The 16,474-nt window shown below is 33.9% G+C and overlaps 1 protein-coding gene across 2 annotated transcripts; it reads left to right on the forward strand.

The window, feature by feature from the left end:
- Window positions 1-3,258: 3,258 nt before the first annotated feature.
- LOC113708263 (cationic amino acid transporter 1-like) lies at window positions 3,259-8,805 on the forward strand. Of its 2 annotated transcripts, XM_072064387.1 has the most exons (3): window positions 3,259-3,602; window positions 6,610-6,681; window positions 6,834-8,805. In XM_072064387.1, the coding sequence occupies exon 3, from the start codon at window positions 6,841-6,843 to the stop codon at window positions 8,638-8,640; it is 1,800 nt and encodes a 599-aa protein (XP_071920488.1). In that variant the 5' UTR covers window positions 3,259-3,602; window positions 6,610-6,681; window positions 6,834-6,840; the 3' UTR covers window positions 8,641-8,805. The 2 variants fall into 2 exon arrangements, with proteins under 2 accessions (XP_071920488.1, XP_027086526.2); XM_027230725.2 differs by lacking the exon at window positions 6,610-6,681.
- The last annotated feature ends 7,669 nt before the right edge of the window (window positions 8,806-16,474 follow it).

Below are 16,474 nucleotides of genomic sequence, written 5' to 3' on the forward strand. Positions count from 1 at the left end.
TGATGTATTAGAATAAAAAGACCCAATTCATAATTATTAATGGGCTAAAAAGACCCAATTCATAATTGTTAAAAGCAAGAACTAGTACGTCTAAGAATAGAATTTCAACATTTTGAGCTCGACATTCCAAATTATCATAAATTGCAAGAATTATCTGGTATTCATGAGTTATGTTAAGGCTTGATGAAGACAAGAAAATCGGTGATATATCCTCTTATTGACAGATTGATTAAACTTGTTTTTACTCTTCCTGTATCAACTGCACCTACAGAGCGGACATTTTCAATTATGAAAATAATCAAGACAAAGCTCTGAAACAAGACGGAAGATAATTTCTTGAATGATTGTCTAATTGTGTATATAGAAAAGGAAGTTGCTGAAAAATTTAGCAGTCATTCAATCATAGATGAATTTAGTTCTATAAAAGAGCGTAGAGCTCAATTTACTTCTAAGAAAAGATATCGAAATTTCAAATTATGTTAACATAACTTTTATCCTTTTTCAATTGAAAATAGTTACATTTATATTACATGGTTATATATATATATATATATATATATTACATAGGTGACATATTGGAGAGCATCTTCTCATAATGTGCAAATTGGATGGTTTGTGATGTTATAAGATATTTAATCAAAAGTTATCTTTTTTGTTAATTTTTGTTATGACTATACTGCATATTTATGAATAGACGTACCTTTATAATTAAATTTAATATTTGATATTTTTAGATGCCATATATTTAAATAGAAGAAAATTATTTTGAACATAATATATTAAGATAATTTTATTAGGAAAAAATTTTGACCCCCCCCAAAAAAATTCTCGCTCCGTCATAGTCACACCTCTACTTAGATTTGATGTGAAAATGTGAGAATACAAGTAATTAATTATACAAGTAATTAATTATACAATTAAAGACTCCACAAAAGTGTCTAAATCATCAACTTGTTTGAAAGCACCTTCCATAAGTCCTATGGGGAGTGGCGGAACCACGTAGAAGTGAGGGTGGGCAATTACCCTATTCAAATTTGATAAAATTACGCAATAGTCTTAAAATTTACAATATTTTTAAGCTTGCATCATGTTTACACCCCTTGAATTTTATAAAATTCTTTCCTTTAGTTGCATTTCCCCTCTTAGATTTAAGAAAATTTCTTTCGTGATGTACATTATTCTCTTTGGTTTTACATATTCTCTCATTATAATTCTACATTGACTACCTGAAAATACACGATCTTTTATATTTCAACTTAAGTTTTGACGTCACTTTAATAAAAAAGAAAAGGTATTTGGCCTTTTAAATTGAAGTGCATTAAATATTTCTTATATTAAACTAAGAGCCTCAATTATGCCAATGTTGACCATAATAATATCCCTTCTCGATATAGTTCTGGCTCTGTCGCTGGGGTTGTCCTAAACTTTAAATGTCCAAATTACCTCAAATTTTTATATTTCAAAGAATGCACTACGGTGATGATAATATCTCTGGGATCCTCTGTGCCACTATTCGGTGTCAATCCCACTAATCACGTGATGGTATAAGAAATTTAAAGAAACAAAATATGACAAATTAAATAAATAGGACACTTGGCATAACGATAGAAGTGACACTGAATTGCCATTGGAAAAGTGGCACTGATGATCCCGTGTGCCTCTCAATAGGTAATAAAATTGGACCATTGAATTTGAGTCTTACTAAAGTCTGAAGAGAACATTAAATGACCTTGAGGTTCATGGCTTAACTCTTCAATCTTTTTATTTTCCCCATTTTTTTTCTATTTTTTCTTGTAAGACTTAATAAATTTCTCCTTTTTGACAAAGAAAATAGTAATAACTGGTAGTGTTTTTTGCTACTTTTAAATTTTGTAAGTCTTTGCCCTTTAAACTCTACAGGGCAAAACAAAAAAAAAAAAAATGCATGAGGCATTTTAAAGCTTCTTCAGAACTGGATGGTATATTAGTCCTGCTTCTCCCGATGGCTAGTATTATGGACGGAAGCCTTCCGGCCTTGAATCCAATCCATAATCCGGGCCGGATTTTGGGTAACGTTCAAACATTTTTTTAGCACCTTTTCGCTTAAATGGCGGTTGTTTTGATACCAAAGGCTGTGTTTTGAATGGACATTGATAATGAACATCGGATACAAGTGAAAAGCAATTTTTTCACATAAATTAACAAGTCTTTAGGGAATTAAATTAACTTTTGTGATTTGATCTTTTCTTATAGAAAGCAACTTGTCATTTGCTAACAAGTTTCATTTCCTCTTGTTCTATTCTAGGGGGTAAATTGCCTTAAGCCTATACCTAATACTAAGTGTAGTGGGGGCAATTAAAACCCTAATCATAACCTACAATCACGTCTAAAGAGTTGTCTATTCCTTCATTTTTGTTGTGAGTTTTTTGTTTAGGAGTTTCTGCACTTTTAATGTGCATTTGTTCTTGGTTTGTATTACACACATCAACTGGAAAAAGTCCTAAATGACTCAAACTAGGAGACTGGACAATTGCAGAAAAGATCGAAAAGGAGCCTTTGAGTAGCTTTGTCGATGTGTGGTGTGTCCCTGCATGATTCCTTTCCATAATCGATCTTCTATTTTATATATAAAAAAAAAATCCTCCTAGAATTTTATCTTTTACCCCACTTTGGAGATAAAATCTTCATCATCCCCGCCTTATCAATCCATTATGATTCCTTTCCATAATCGATCTTCTCTTTTATATATATAAAAAAATCCTCCTAGAATTCTAACGGGTGCGAAATTCGTTTCCATAATCGATCTTCTCTTTTATATAAAAAATCCTCCTAGAATTTCATTATGATTCCGCTAGTAAAATTTTTAGGAAATCTTAGAAAAAAAAGCAAGTCAAAGAATGCATTTAAGAAGAGTTTTCCTGACGATCAACTACTACTCTAGAGGTAGTTGATTGTTTATTACGTTGATCATTAATGGATTTTGTGACCTACTTGGGCTTATACATCATCTTAATAAAGGACACTTAAAGCCCCGCACCTTATTCTAATGGTCCAACACACTTGGTCCCTAAGACAAATAAATTGGAATTTTTTTTAATTTTCATCGTAATTCTATAAAATGTGATTTTTTTTCGGGATAAGAACACGATCATTTCATTAAATCTACATTAATGATAGAAATTACGTCAACTATATATACAAACACACAAAACATATCTTAAGAATAAATACTACATACTACAGATCTGAAAAATCTATAAAATATTACATACTAGATGATCATTTCATAAGTTAGTTTAACCAAACCTTTTTCTATCGAATTTAAATATTTGAACTAAACTAATAGATAAACAAGAAACTTAAGAAATAAATAATCCAAAAATCTAGGAAGTGATAAATGTCATGTCATTGAAAATCTTACGGAACATATCCGTGAATAGTATAGATACACTCAACGCATCCAAGAGGTTGTTACACAGGTGGACACGCAAGTAATGATGAAGCAATAAAATGGTTCAGCAATGCCATTAACAAGAAAACCAAGAAAAGAGGTACAAATCAGAAGAACAAAGGTGGTGCATCTCTGACTTGTTGCTGCTTCTCTATCGTGTTTGAGTTTGAAGGTAACCTCTTGTCAATAATTTATTTCACTTTATAGTTTCTACTTTTTATTTGAGGAAGGAAACGAAGAAGAATGAGGGCTCAATCGAACCTCGAATTAATAGACACATAAGTGCTCTTTAAACATAGGAGAATATTTTGTTCTTTAGCTTAAATGGCCATGATGCACTTGACTTTTCCATAGGGGGTTCTGTAGCGAAATATTAAAGAAAAAGAAACTAAGAAAGACTGACTGCAAAACCATCACAAAAGGATAAATCTAATGGATGGTTGAGAAAGTTGATTCATTCAGTCAAGGCGTTTTTGGAATTTGGTGAGTTGGAACAATTGACATCCGAAGAATAGATGTAAGGGGAAAAGAGTAGGTTTTTTGAGATTAAGAATCAATTAGACTTGTAATTACCTGAGTTTTGAATTGTCTAAATTTTATTTAAACACAAGGGAAGTGAAAGGAAAATTGTCTTGGTTCAATTTTTTTTTTCCTGCTTTTCTTTCAAAGCAGCAAGATCCTGAGTATGGCAGTATCAATTGGTCAAATATTGCTACTCTTTTTGCCGTAAATCAGCCGAAAATTACTGAAGTGCAAGTTGTTAGGAAGGTAGATATATTGACCAAGTTGTTTGGAGACCAGATATGTTGAAAAAAAAAAAAAAATCATCCCCCTGATTAGTACAATAAAATTTAGAATATCAAGGAAACATATCAATTAAACTTTAACCTCCTCTAATAGATGAAGAATATATAGTAGGCATTCATTAGCACACCTGAATCGTACTTAATAAAAAAAATTGTCCCTTATTTCTTCTCACTTCATGGGAAATCAGTACATATTAACTGCTATATATATTCCATTGAACCATTGATATATCTTTGTATATTTATGCTTGGCCTGTTTCATAAGAGTTGTTTGGCGACATTAATTTTCATGATTGGCTTTTTCAGTTGGTTTAATCTTGCAATTTTGATGAATTCGTTTTTTTATCCTGGGATATGATCACAAGATCTTAGGTAAAGGGTAATTAAGAATTAGGTAGTGATACATTACAAAACTCCCCTTGTGCTTCTTTAGTAAGACACCAAAGTACGTATACTATATTTCTCTCATGGGTATCTCGGTTGGTCTCAATAAACCTCCTTAGGAGTTGGTGTCCAGTGCCCGCAAGAGTCCCAATCTTGTGGTTATCGTGTTTGGGAGGATGGGGCCTCTCCTCTCAGGCCGGAATGGGGATTAGTCAGGTCCCGTACTAATTGACTCAGACACCCACTTCTTTAGGAAAAAAAAAAAACCAGAATTATCCATGGCAAAGAATCATAAAATCTCATTACGAAATCTTGGGTTAAATCATTTCTTCCCTCTCATGCGTGGATTATGTGCTACTAGTGATAACACAGTATAGTGTAGACGTTACTAGAGCAAACATAGGCACTAAAACAATAAATGTACATACTAACACAATAATATGTAATAGCACAACAAATTTTAGGCACAAATTTCGATGACAAAAAAATTTTGTTATTTTTTTTTAATCTTATTGTGTTAGTGCGTACATTTGCTATGTTAACATCTACATGTCTAGATCTGTTATACTACTGTATCGTGCTGTCACCATTGCTGACGGTAGAGATCCATGATGTCGCATGTGTGCACCCGTGGCCCGGTGTATCACTTCACTTGGTTAGCATTTCTAGTACAAATTTAGTAGATTTGGTTGTCAATAAGGAATGAGACTGGAAAGTTGAGTGTGACTGAGACACATTTTTCAAATAAACGATGTGTATTTATTCGAGATGGTTAATTACTTTTTTAACCCTGAGAGGGAGATCACCATTCAAAACCTGCTGCCATTCATGATTGACTATGAACAAGAAACTAGTATTCCAAGTTTTCAGAAGTACAAGCTTTTTTAATTGCACTATGGACGTGTAATTTTTATGCATTATTCTTAAAAGAGATTGGCTACAAAAGAGTTGTTTATTTCAATCAAGTTGTTCAGAAGGACAAAAAAGAGTTGTTTACTCATAGTTCATGAATAGAACTTAAGCCAAGCAGAGTTTGGAAAAGCAAATCTTATTTATTTTCCCTTTTATTATGGCATTATTAATCTATATTACGTTTGACCTAGCAAACTGTCATTGAAATATAAAGCACATGAATCTTATAAGTATTAATTGAGTGAACTTTTGCGCAGTGGGCAATGCATATATTCGCTTTTGGCTCTCTGCCTTGCAGGGATTTTTGTCTTTTAAGTTTCAACTACTACATCAATGCAGGTCAAGAAAAGGGAAGCCAAGGGTAAAGAAAAAAAGATTTGTTCAATAAGGCAAATATCAGTCGAATCCCTTGGCTAAATAAAGGTTAATTATAAAATATATATTACCAAAAAATTGCTTTTTAATTAAAAAAATTGTATAAAAGTAAAATGCTATTCTTCTTGGATATAATGGTAGTAATGATTGGCATACATGCTAAATAATGCTCTAGATAGAATATGGTAAATTATTGGGTATCTAATTCATAACCCTGTGCTGCACTCTATAGTGCTAAATTGACTTTGATATGATTCCTAAAAGGCTTGGTTGATCTTTTTTATCCTCTACATTGATTCACATTCTGTTTTGATTTACATGAATTTAGAATTTGTTTTGTACAAAGCCAAACTTGGCTGTGCCCTTGTGCATTCCTTGCTTGCTTGTGTATAAATATTATTTGCCATGCTAGCAAAGAGATTAATAAGAAAGCTGCCACAATCCCAGCTTTTGCTATTTATCTTGAAGACTTTAGGTACTATTTGAATAATAAGATAGATCTTTTATTAAGTAGTTGAATAGCAGAAATTGAACTATGCTGTGTAACTTTTTTTGGAACTTTATTTCAATTTTCTGCATTATGTATTCAAATTTTCGCTTGCAGGTGTTAGCTAGACTGGCCATTACACTAATTAGTAACCACTCAAATTCCAAATATTTCTGGAAAATTTTTCTAATTTCTATTTTACCTCTGATATATAGATTTATGCAACTTAGAGCAAATTCTGAATAGCAGGACGATGAATCTCATTGGAAGTTAACCACTACCCTTAAGTAAGGATACTGTTTGTGATTCAGTCAAGGACTTGATCATAATTAGGAACATATTTCCTTTTGTGATTGATCTACTTTACGACCATTTGGATTAGTATGTCACTGGCAAAAGCCCTCTGAGCAATCCCTGTCCTTCATGTTTTTAATTCCAGGATAGAGATGGTGGGTGCTAGTGGTGTAGAGCAAGGCAACAGATTGAAGAAGAGATTCTTTGGATGCAGCAAAGATGATTTTTTCCCAGAGGAGTCATTCAAAAGCTGGGAAAATTACACCAGGGCATTGCGCGAAACAAAAACACGGCTAAAAGATCGTCTCCTGGCACGATCATTCGACCAATTGGAGCTTCAAGAAGTGCGAGCTCGTAGCCAAAATCAGATGAAAAAGACATTAAATTGGTTTGATTTACTGTGGTTTGGTGTCGGGGGAGTAATGGGAGCTGGTGTCTTTGTCCTTACTGGACAAGCCACTAGAGATGATGCTGGCCCTGCTGTCCTCCTATCTTTCCTCATAGCAGGCATTGCTGCTTTGCTTTCTGTCCTGTGCTACACGGAGTTCACTGTTGAACTTCCTGTTGCTGGAGGATCATTTGCCTATTTAAGAGTGGAACTTGGAGACTTTATAGCTTTCATTGCTGCAGGAAACATTCTTTTCGAGTATATTGTGGCCGGGGCTAGTGTCGCACGCTCATGGACTTCATATTTTGCCACCCTGTGCAATCATGATCCTAATGATTTCCGTATAAATGTCTCATCTCTTGCTGAGGGCTACAACCATTTAGATCCAATTGCAGTTGGTATTTCTGTGATTATTTGTGTTGCAGCAGCTCTGAGCATCAAAGGCTCCTCCCGGTTTAATTCATTGTTGACTATAGCTCATATCTTGGTGATGGTTTTCATCCTTGTTACCGGCCTAAGTAAGGCGAATCCTGCTAATTATAAAGAATTTGCACCTTTTGGTGTTCATGGCATTTTCACAGCAGCAGCAACACTCTTCTTCGCATTTGTTGGATTCGATGGAGTGGCAACTTTGGGAGAGGAAATTAGAAATCCAGGTAAGGATATCCCTATTGGCCTAATTGGATCAATGCTGATTGTGATTACAACTTACTGCCTCCTAGCAGTAACGTTATGCCTCATGCAGCCATATTCTCAAGTTGATGTTGATGCACCTTTCACAATTGCATTCCAAGCTGTAGGATTGAAATGGGCTAAGTATATTGTAGCACTTGGCGCACTAAAGGGCATGACCACAGTTTTACTGGCAAATGTCATTGGACAAGCCAGGTATTTCACTCATATTGCTCGAACACACATGGCTCCTCCAATTCTTTCTATCATCAGCCAAAAAACAGGCACACCAGTGAATGCCACAGTGGTCATGACCATCGCAAACTGCATTGTTGCATTTTTCACAAGCCTTGATGTCCTGGCAAACCTTCTGTCTATTTCTACCTTGTTCTTGTTCACTCTAGTTTCCATTGCGCTTATAGTTAGACGACACTATGTTTCAGGGGATACATCAAATCCTGATAGGAACAAACTTATATTCTTCTTGGTGTTGATCCTATCATCCTCTATTGCCACTTCTGTTTGCTGGGGTCTAAATGTCACTAGCTGGATTGGTTACGTAATTACGGTAGGGATGTGGTTTTTAGCCACACTGGGACTGAACCTGATGGTTAAGCAGGCAAGAAAACCAAAGGTTTGGGGAGTGCCATTAGTTCCATGGGTGCCATCAGCTAGTGTTGCACTCAATATTTTTGTCATCAGTTCAATTGATGGTCCATCATTCATCAGATTCTCTATTTGGACAGTGGTTTTGCTTGTGTACTATTTGCTGGTTGGATTGCATGCTTCATATGATGCAGCCAAGGAGTTTGAAGGCAAAGGTGGAACATCCTCCCAGGCAAACATTGAAGCTGGTATAGTAAGAAATAATGAGGTTGAAACCACCACATAGCCTAAGCATTTGGCAATGGTTAGAAGAAGCAGGGTAAATTAGTGTTCACCTTTTTGGATTGGACTAGTGTTTCCTTTTATGTAAAGATTCATGTTTCAAATTAATCTTGTATTGCAGCAAGATTGCAGTGTTTTTATTTTATTTTATCATGAATTTTATGTTGAAGTAGTAGTCTATAAAATTGAGATTGTTTGTGACATGAAAAGCAGTGGAATAGTATGATCAAAGATCCCCCCCCCCGGATCTTGATGTGCCCCTAAGCCGGATCTTCATCGGAGAGGTCCAAAATGAAGAAAAAAAAAAGAAAAAAAGAAAAATTTAAAAAAAACACTCATCATAAGATCTCATGGGCTAGAAAAGAACAAATTAGAGTCTAGATTCTTGTAGTGTCTGTGTTCTCAAATCATAGGCATGTAATGCAAATATAAGTCATGTTTACAACCGATAAATTAATGTACTGAAATCCAAAAATGGCACCTTGCCATGTGAAAATCAAAGAGAAACGAACAATATCCCAAACAAGTCTAAAGCAACCAAAGCCCTCAAGAGTGATAAAACGCTCATAATCAGGTAATTATGCAACCATTAGGATTCTCATCACTGAAAAAGACCTCATACGGGTGCTGGCCGGGCGGTGGTGGAAGCGCATGGTAACTTCCAGGCATGTGGTCATGCAGTGGCGATCCCGGGCGCCTGTGGTATGAAAGGTATCCTGGAGGACTGTGGTCATGTCGGAGGGGCGGATAATGCGGTGGCGACTCCACGTGCCTATATGAAGGTAGGTGATGACGGCGGTAGTAGCTTTCATGATGGGGCCCGGGGTAATAATCAGGCGGCGGCGGCGGCGGCCCCCTGTGCCTATATGAAGGTCCATGACTGTGGTGGAAGCTCTCATCCATGGTATCGTCTGAGAAATTCCACCTGTAAGTCCTGGTAGTGGATGCTTCGAAGCTTCTCAGCCCAGGAATCCTTGACATTTCATCCAACGCATGCATGTATCGTCCATATCCGTGGGGACCATCTTTGGGGCCATGATGTGCATGAGGCCAAGGTGGCGGTGCTCTGCCATGAGACTGTGGCGGTGGAGTTGGTGCATGAGAACGGGAACGAGGAAGAGAACCTGGCGGCGGAGATGGTGGATGAGAACGAGGACGTGATGGCGGTGGAGATGGTCGTTGTGGAGGAGAGGGTGGTGGTGGAGGTGGAGCCGGAGCTGGAGAACCTTGTGGTGGTGGAGGATCTGGAGAAGAAATTGGTACCTTTTTCTTTTTCTTTGGTCAAAAGTTTTGAAAACAAGAAAAATATCAGCACACATGCATGAAGGATTGGTAATTGACACTCGACATTTTAATATTGCTAAGGAAATTATGAGCAAAAAAAAAAAAACTTATAATTGGGGCCAAGTCCCATTACAACATGGACCAATTAATACTTAGCTCTAGTTTGAAAAATATTACTCTATATATCATTAGAAGAAAAACAAACATTGAAGGCCACCAAAAAAAAATTTTTTTTTTTTGAAAACCAAAAACATAGGAATATCTCAAAAGGAATATTAGCATTAGTATGTAATAAAGTCTTTGCAGGAAACAGGCAGATCTAGTGAGTTTTGTCTGATCATATTAGTGTAACACATGATGATGATTTGGAGCATTTATTGCAAGACTTTGTGCATATTCCCGTTTGGGGTAGACAAGTAAATTTAATTCACTACTTAAAATGTATGGATTTACACCAAATCTTGTTATGAGGAACAAAATTGGACACGTACAACAACAAATACAAATATGGTTTATTTTATTTTTTGTACAAAAACAAGCAAGTAAAATTCGCACACATTCACATCCTAAATCCCAAATCTTGTAGGTATTTGTGCTTGGACCTCAAATGCAAGTTTACCTTTACGCAGTCTCATTATGGGAACAGTACTTAAATGGTTAATTAGTGTATTCCTTACAAGATTTGGTGTATCTCACATTGAGTTAGGATGTACAAATAAATTCACCAACACCCTAATGCTGTATGTATTTACATCAAATATTGCTATGAATTATAAAATTGTACACACTACAATTACAAGCACGGTGTTTTATACGTAAACAAGCAAGTAAAGCCATACACAAATTCAACATTCTACCAAGTCTAGTACAAACTCATGATTGCACCTCACAAGCAAAGTTTAGCTTTAGCCACCATTTGGATTGAAGGGAAAGAAGGGAGAGGAAAGGAAAGGGTACCAATAGAAAAGGAAAAAGAAGGAGAGTAGAGGAAGATGGTCTCCATATATTTTGTTATGATTAAGTATGGAAGGAAAAGAAAGGAAATACTGAATTGAATTCTTGTTTGGGTTGAGGAAGGAAAAGAAAGAAAAGGAAAGATCAAGTGTTAATTTATTGAAAAAAGATAGGGACAATTTGATCTTTTAAAAAAATTTAAATTATTCCGTAAATTTAGTTTCATTTCCCTCTATTTTCACTTACTTTTGAGTGGAACCATAATTCAACAAAATAACTAGACTCTCTCCCTCTCTTTCCATCCCTACCCTTTTCTTTCTCTATTTGAAAATCAATCCAAACAACAAAAATCAAAGCCCTCTAATTCCTCTCCTTTCCTTTCCCTTCCATTCCCTCAATCCAAACGGCATCTAACAAAAAAGTACAAACCATGTTTCCTTTTCCCTTCTTTTCCCTCTCAACTGCCAAAGAATTGTTTAATGAACCTGTTTTGCAAATGCACATAAAGCAAATACAAGAAAACCTTATTTGTGTGTTTTTTTAACTTCTAGCACTAGCCCTGATTTAAGCAAATTGCATAATAATTAAAGTCTAGTCTAGTATAATGCATGGCGGGAATAGAATACATGATAATATAAGAAGGTAGTAGCTGCAAATTACTAATTAATAGATTAGGTGGTCAGGAAGCACCAGTTTGAGGAAGAAAGTACAATTTGAAACCAGATTAGTGGCAAAAAGGCAGAAGTACGAAAAACGTATATAAAAACAAGCCTTTGTATATTCATCCTAGTTTATATATACATTGACAAAATATACATAATCATCCAATATATATATATATATATATATAATAGGGGAGGCGTGGAATTTAAGAAGCGAGAAGGATTCAAGGGAATTAATCCAAAACCTCTAATTTATGAAATTTCAATTTTAATCACTAAATCAAAACTTTCTTAATGTATAGTAAGAACAGTTTACTTTCTCCAAAAGTCACGGCCGGGCTAATGAAAGTATAAACCAGGGCAAGCAAAAACATGGATAATAGATTTGATTTTTATGTAAACATATCCGAAAAACGAAGTTTGATGGTTAGCCTTTGTCCAAGAGTATTATTCATAAGACGTTCGTACTCTAAACAATAAGATCAAAAAACCTACAATCAGAGTTTGAAAAAAATAGCAATTAAAATAATCAAACCACATCGATCGGATCCACCAATTATAATGGAAGAAATAACTAATAATACTTGCTTCAGTAATCTCAAATATTGGAAGATGTGAAAAGTCGAAAAAAAATTAATCTTGCATGTACCTTATGCCTGAACATCCCGAACATATTGAGATCCTTATTGCTTTACGAATGGAGACCGGAAAAATTCTTGATGAGGGCAGGAAGCCCTCAAAAGGAAGGAACTCCAAGTTAGAAAATCGCAGCAAAGGCAGAAGAAGTAGAACGTGGACATTGTTCAATCATCCTAATTATATATTCTTGAGCATCGATTTAGAAAGAAATATTTACTAAATGGTAGAAAATCTTGGCCGGTTTTATTGGAAAATATTTAGCTATGTTATTTTTATTTTGTCAAACATTCTAAAATTAAGATGGTGATTACATGTAAATATTATTAGTTAATATTTTCTTACTTTCCCCTTTCTGATCTGGGACCTCGCAATTAGGTAATTATTTCTTGTCATATTAAAGCGATTCTTGTACTGTACTTAATGCAATATTTTTACTTACATCTTAAAAGGTTTAAAGGTAAGCAATTCGGAAACCTTCTTTTTCCTCTCTCTTTTTTGGGATTTTTTTCCGTAATTTGTGTTCGTGTTTTGCTGAAGGTAATATTACTCTGAAAAGCACTAAACGAAGAGGAATGGAATTGCCTAATTCTTCAATGTTTCCAACACTTAAAATTCAGTTTCTTTTTTTAATTATGAAAATCCCCATTAGAGAAGACTCGATTATATGTGGCAATGAATGCATGTTAATTTATAAGTCTTAATTTTCTTCAAGAATTTGCCAAATTATTTCTTTAAGTAACTTTTTTAAGTACATTTTGTTTTCTTTTTTTTTTTGGGACATTGTTAGTTTGATGATAATTAATGTTTGATTAGATCATTGGGTGTCTAGCTCGTAGTTTATTTTGAGTGTGTGTTTGAATCATTCATTGTATATTACATGTATCTTAACATTTTTAACTGCTGACGCATCTTGATAATATATTGAAATAAAGCTGAAAAAAATCGAATTAGTGCAACTGATTTGCACAATTTTGAAAAACTTCCACCAGGCTCATATTTCTAGAAAATCTTTGTGTCAATTACACTCCGTAACTGTAAGGTTCATAGTGCCTTTGACACACAATAACAAGTGAACTTGGTGTTATTATTATTATTTTTTATTTGTAAGTGGTAAATTTTCTCGGCTAAAGTGCTAAAAGGTGGTAATTTGAAAAATGGATGAACCATTTTTTTTATGTGCTTTGTTACATAGATTTACAATTTTTCATTAGGATCCAACATGAAATACCCAAAACTGAGATACAAAGAAAATAAATCAGTTGTTAAATATATAATTACATAATATAGTAGAGGATTTTTGTTAAATTTTTGATAATGAAGTCCGGACAGAAGCAAATATTTTAATACCTCCCATTAATGATTAATTCTTATCTACACACTCATTCTATGGGAATAATGGGGCATAATAGAAATGAAAAAGGGTATTTTGATCGTAGATACAAACTATCTAGGCACAAAATTAAAGAATTCTAGATTAAGCTATTCCTTTTTTATTTGAACCTAACCTATATTAACAATCGTGTGTCCTTAGAGCGCCAAATATATATATATATATATATATATATATATATATATATATTCTTTGAATAATACGATATTTTAAGTCACCTAAAAAGTTAAAAACAATTTTTTAACTCCGAAGCAAACATAAAGAAACTTATAGGATTCACAAAATTGAACATAGATAAAAGTCTTAATGTAAATTACTTAACTACATATAATAACTTAACATCTGAAAAATGATATAATTAAACTAGAACCTCTTGAATGAAGCAAGACACAAAAAGTGGTAGCTAATTAAGAATTACGAAATAGTGCAAGCATTAGGATTTTCATCACTAAAAAGTGTTTCATATGGATGTAGATTCTGGGGCCTTGGCGGACCTCGTGGTGGCCGGGGTGCTTGGTAATAAGTTACTTCATGTGGAGATGGTGGGCCTGCCCGTGAAGCTAGTGCTGGGGAATCTTGAGCCGCCTCCTGAGCTGGTGCTGCCGGAGCTGGTGCCGCTGGAGCTGGTGCCGCCGGAGCTGGTTTCGGCTTCTCACTCTTTGGTTCAATTTCAGTCAAATATATTAAAGAGCATTAGTGATTTTCATGCAAACAAAAATTAGTTGCACTAAAACATTTCATCTACGCAGTTTAAAAAGATTGAAGCCTTTAATATACAGTAAGAGAGATTTACCAAAAGAATGAAAAACAAATATGTGCGCTTGGACTCTTGATTTTCCAGATTTTGTGTTTCTGTTATAGTTATTCATAAAACACATTTTTATGCAATTATCTTGTTTCACATCGGTTATATCATAAAAAGCAACATAGTAAGGGTTAAAAAAAAAATATTCAAGATATTCTTCATTCGAACGGCCAGTGAAGGAACAACAAAACTTCAACCCTTTGAATTTTAATCTTTAATATTTTAATATTGAATTGTAGCAACAAATAATAGTATTTGCATGCTTACTTCAAATGTTACATTGAGATACACCCTAAATAATGCAATTTATAGTATTACTTCTATATTGATCTCTGCTTTAAAATTTTGACTATGCTGAGTTCTTTGAGGCATGGCAAAAGTTCCAAGTCAATGAATTCGTAATTTTTAAATATAAACACTATTTACAGTTCAACATTAGCCTCTAATCAAAGCCTTAGTCATCTGTGCTATCACGCAAGAGTATATTCAACGCATCTGAATTTAAAAAAAAAAAAAAGAATTAAAATAACCCTTTTAATGACAGTAGTAACAGAATATATAAAGAAGAAAGTCAATAAAAAAAAATCAAACCGAATGAGTTTGAATCATAAGCCAAAATATTGATAGTGTTTATCACATTCTAGTACTGTTTATTTTCACAAAGACTTTTGGACATCCATAAATATACGTGAAGAAATAAATAAATAAACTTGAACATTATTATATGGCCATTGACATTAATTCTTTAAAATTATTAAAACCTTCTCCTTTCAATTGAAACTCAAAAATTTTTTATTAAAAAAAAGAACTTAAAGATTATGCCACTAATTTAGAAAAACAAAATACATACCTTAGAGAAACAACAACCCATCATGAACAAACAAAGAACTCTCTCAAACGTACTGAATTTTCTATTGCAGAAATTAATATTTGCTGCGGGAGAAAGCCTATGGGTCAAGCATCCCCGCACCTTTGGGATATATATGCACATATTTGTTTCAATGTATCTAACAATTTGATTTAGCAAGGTATATTTACTAAGTAATTATTAGGAAATCTTTGTTCTTTTTTAACTTTAGGCATCTATATTCTCTATTTGTTAAGTTTGCTAGTCATTAACATAGACAGTGAAAGATTCCTTTTGCGATTCATGGAATGTGTAGTCAGTAAGGTTAATAAGTTCCAATATTCTTGGAATTCAAATCAATTGGTATCTCCTTAATAGTACTGGTCAATTTTGTACCGGCAAGAATTCCCTTTTCCTTGTCTAAAATGCAAATTAGGTATAATAAATGGGAAGTAGTTCAAGACTTACCCCTTTTAAGTTGAATTAAGTGACTAACAAAAATATCAAAGAAAAAGGTTATTATCACTGTACCCCCTTAAACTATATTACTACGATCAGTTTATCTCCTAACGTTATCTTTTAGTCATTTCACCCTCATAAGTAATTCAACACAAAATGTTAAGAACCTTTGGACAAAAATACCCCTTTATTTTATAGCATTATCATATTGTTATTATCACTTTATCCCTTGAAATTATAGTGATACAATTGCTTTAATTCCTTACATTATTTTCTAGGCATTTTATTTCATTGTTAATCTAACTACTATAGTCAAAAATTTTTAAATATATTTACCTTTTTTTATATACAATTAAAAATAAAAAAGTTGGAATGGTTATTCTTCCATTTTTTTCACTTTGAGAGATCTAATAACATAAAAATAGAAGGATTTTCGCAAATTTCTTTTTCACACTTATTTATACTAGAAAAAGAAAAAGAGATGGGAAAGAAGGAGATAGAATATTAGGTTTTACAAAGAAAGAAAATAATGAAGAATCTAACATTATCTTATTACTTTAATGTTGTCGAGATAGGGATTGGAATGTGGTGACAAATAGAAAAATAAAATAATTTTAAAATAATAAAAGTATTTAATTCTTTCTTATTTGTATCTTTTTTAAAAAAGAATTGAGCTCTCTCGCTCTCTCTCTCCCCCTCTTTGTCTCTCTCTCCCCCTCTTTGTCTCTCTCTCCCTCTCTATCGCTCCCCCTCCCCCTCCCCTTCCTCCTCCCCATCTTTCTATTTTTTTTTCAATAT

Source organism: Coffea arabica, chromosome 9c, assembly GCF_036785885.1.
Source record: "Coffea arabica cultivar ET-39 chromosome 9c, Coffea Arabica ET-39 HiFi, whole genome shotgun sequence".
Classification (NCBI taxonomy): domain Eukaryota; kingdom Viridiplantae; phylum Streptophyta; class Magnoliopsida; order Gentianales; family Rubiaceae; genus Coffea; species Coffea arabica.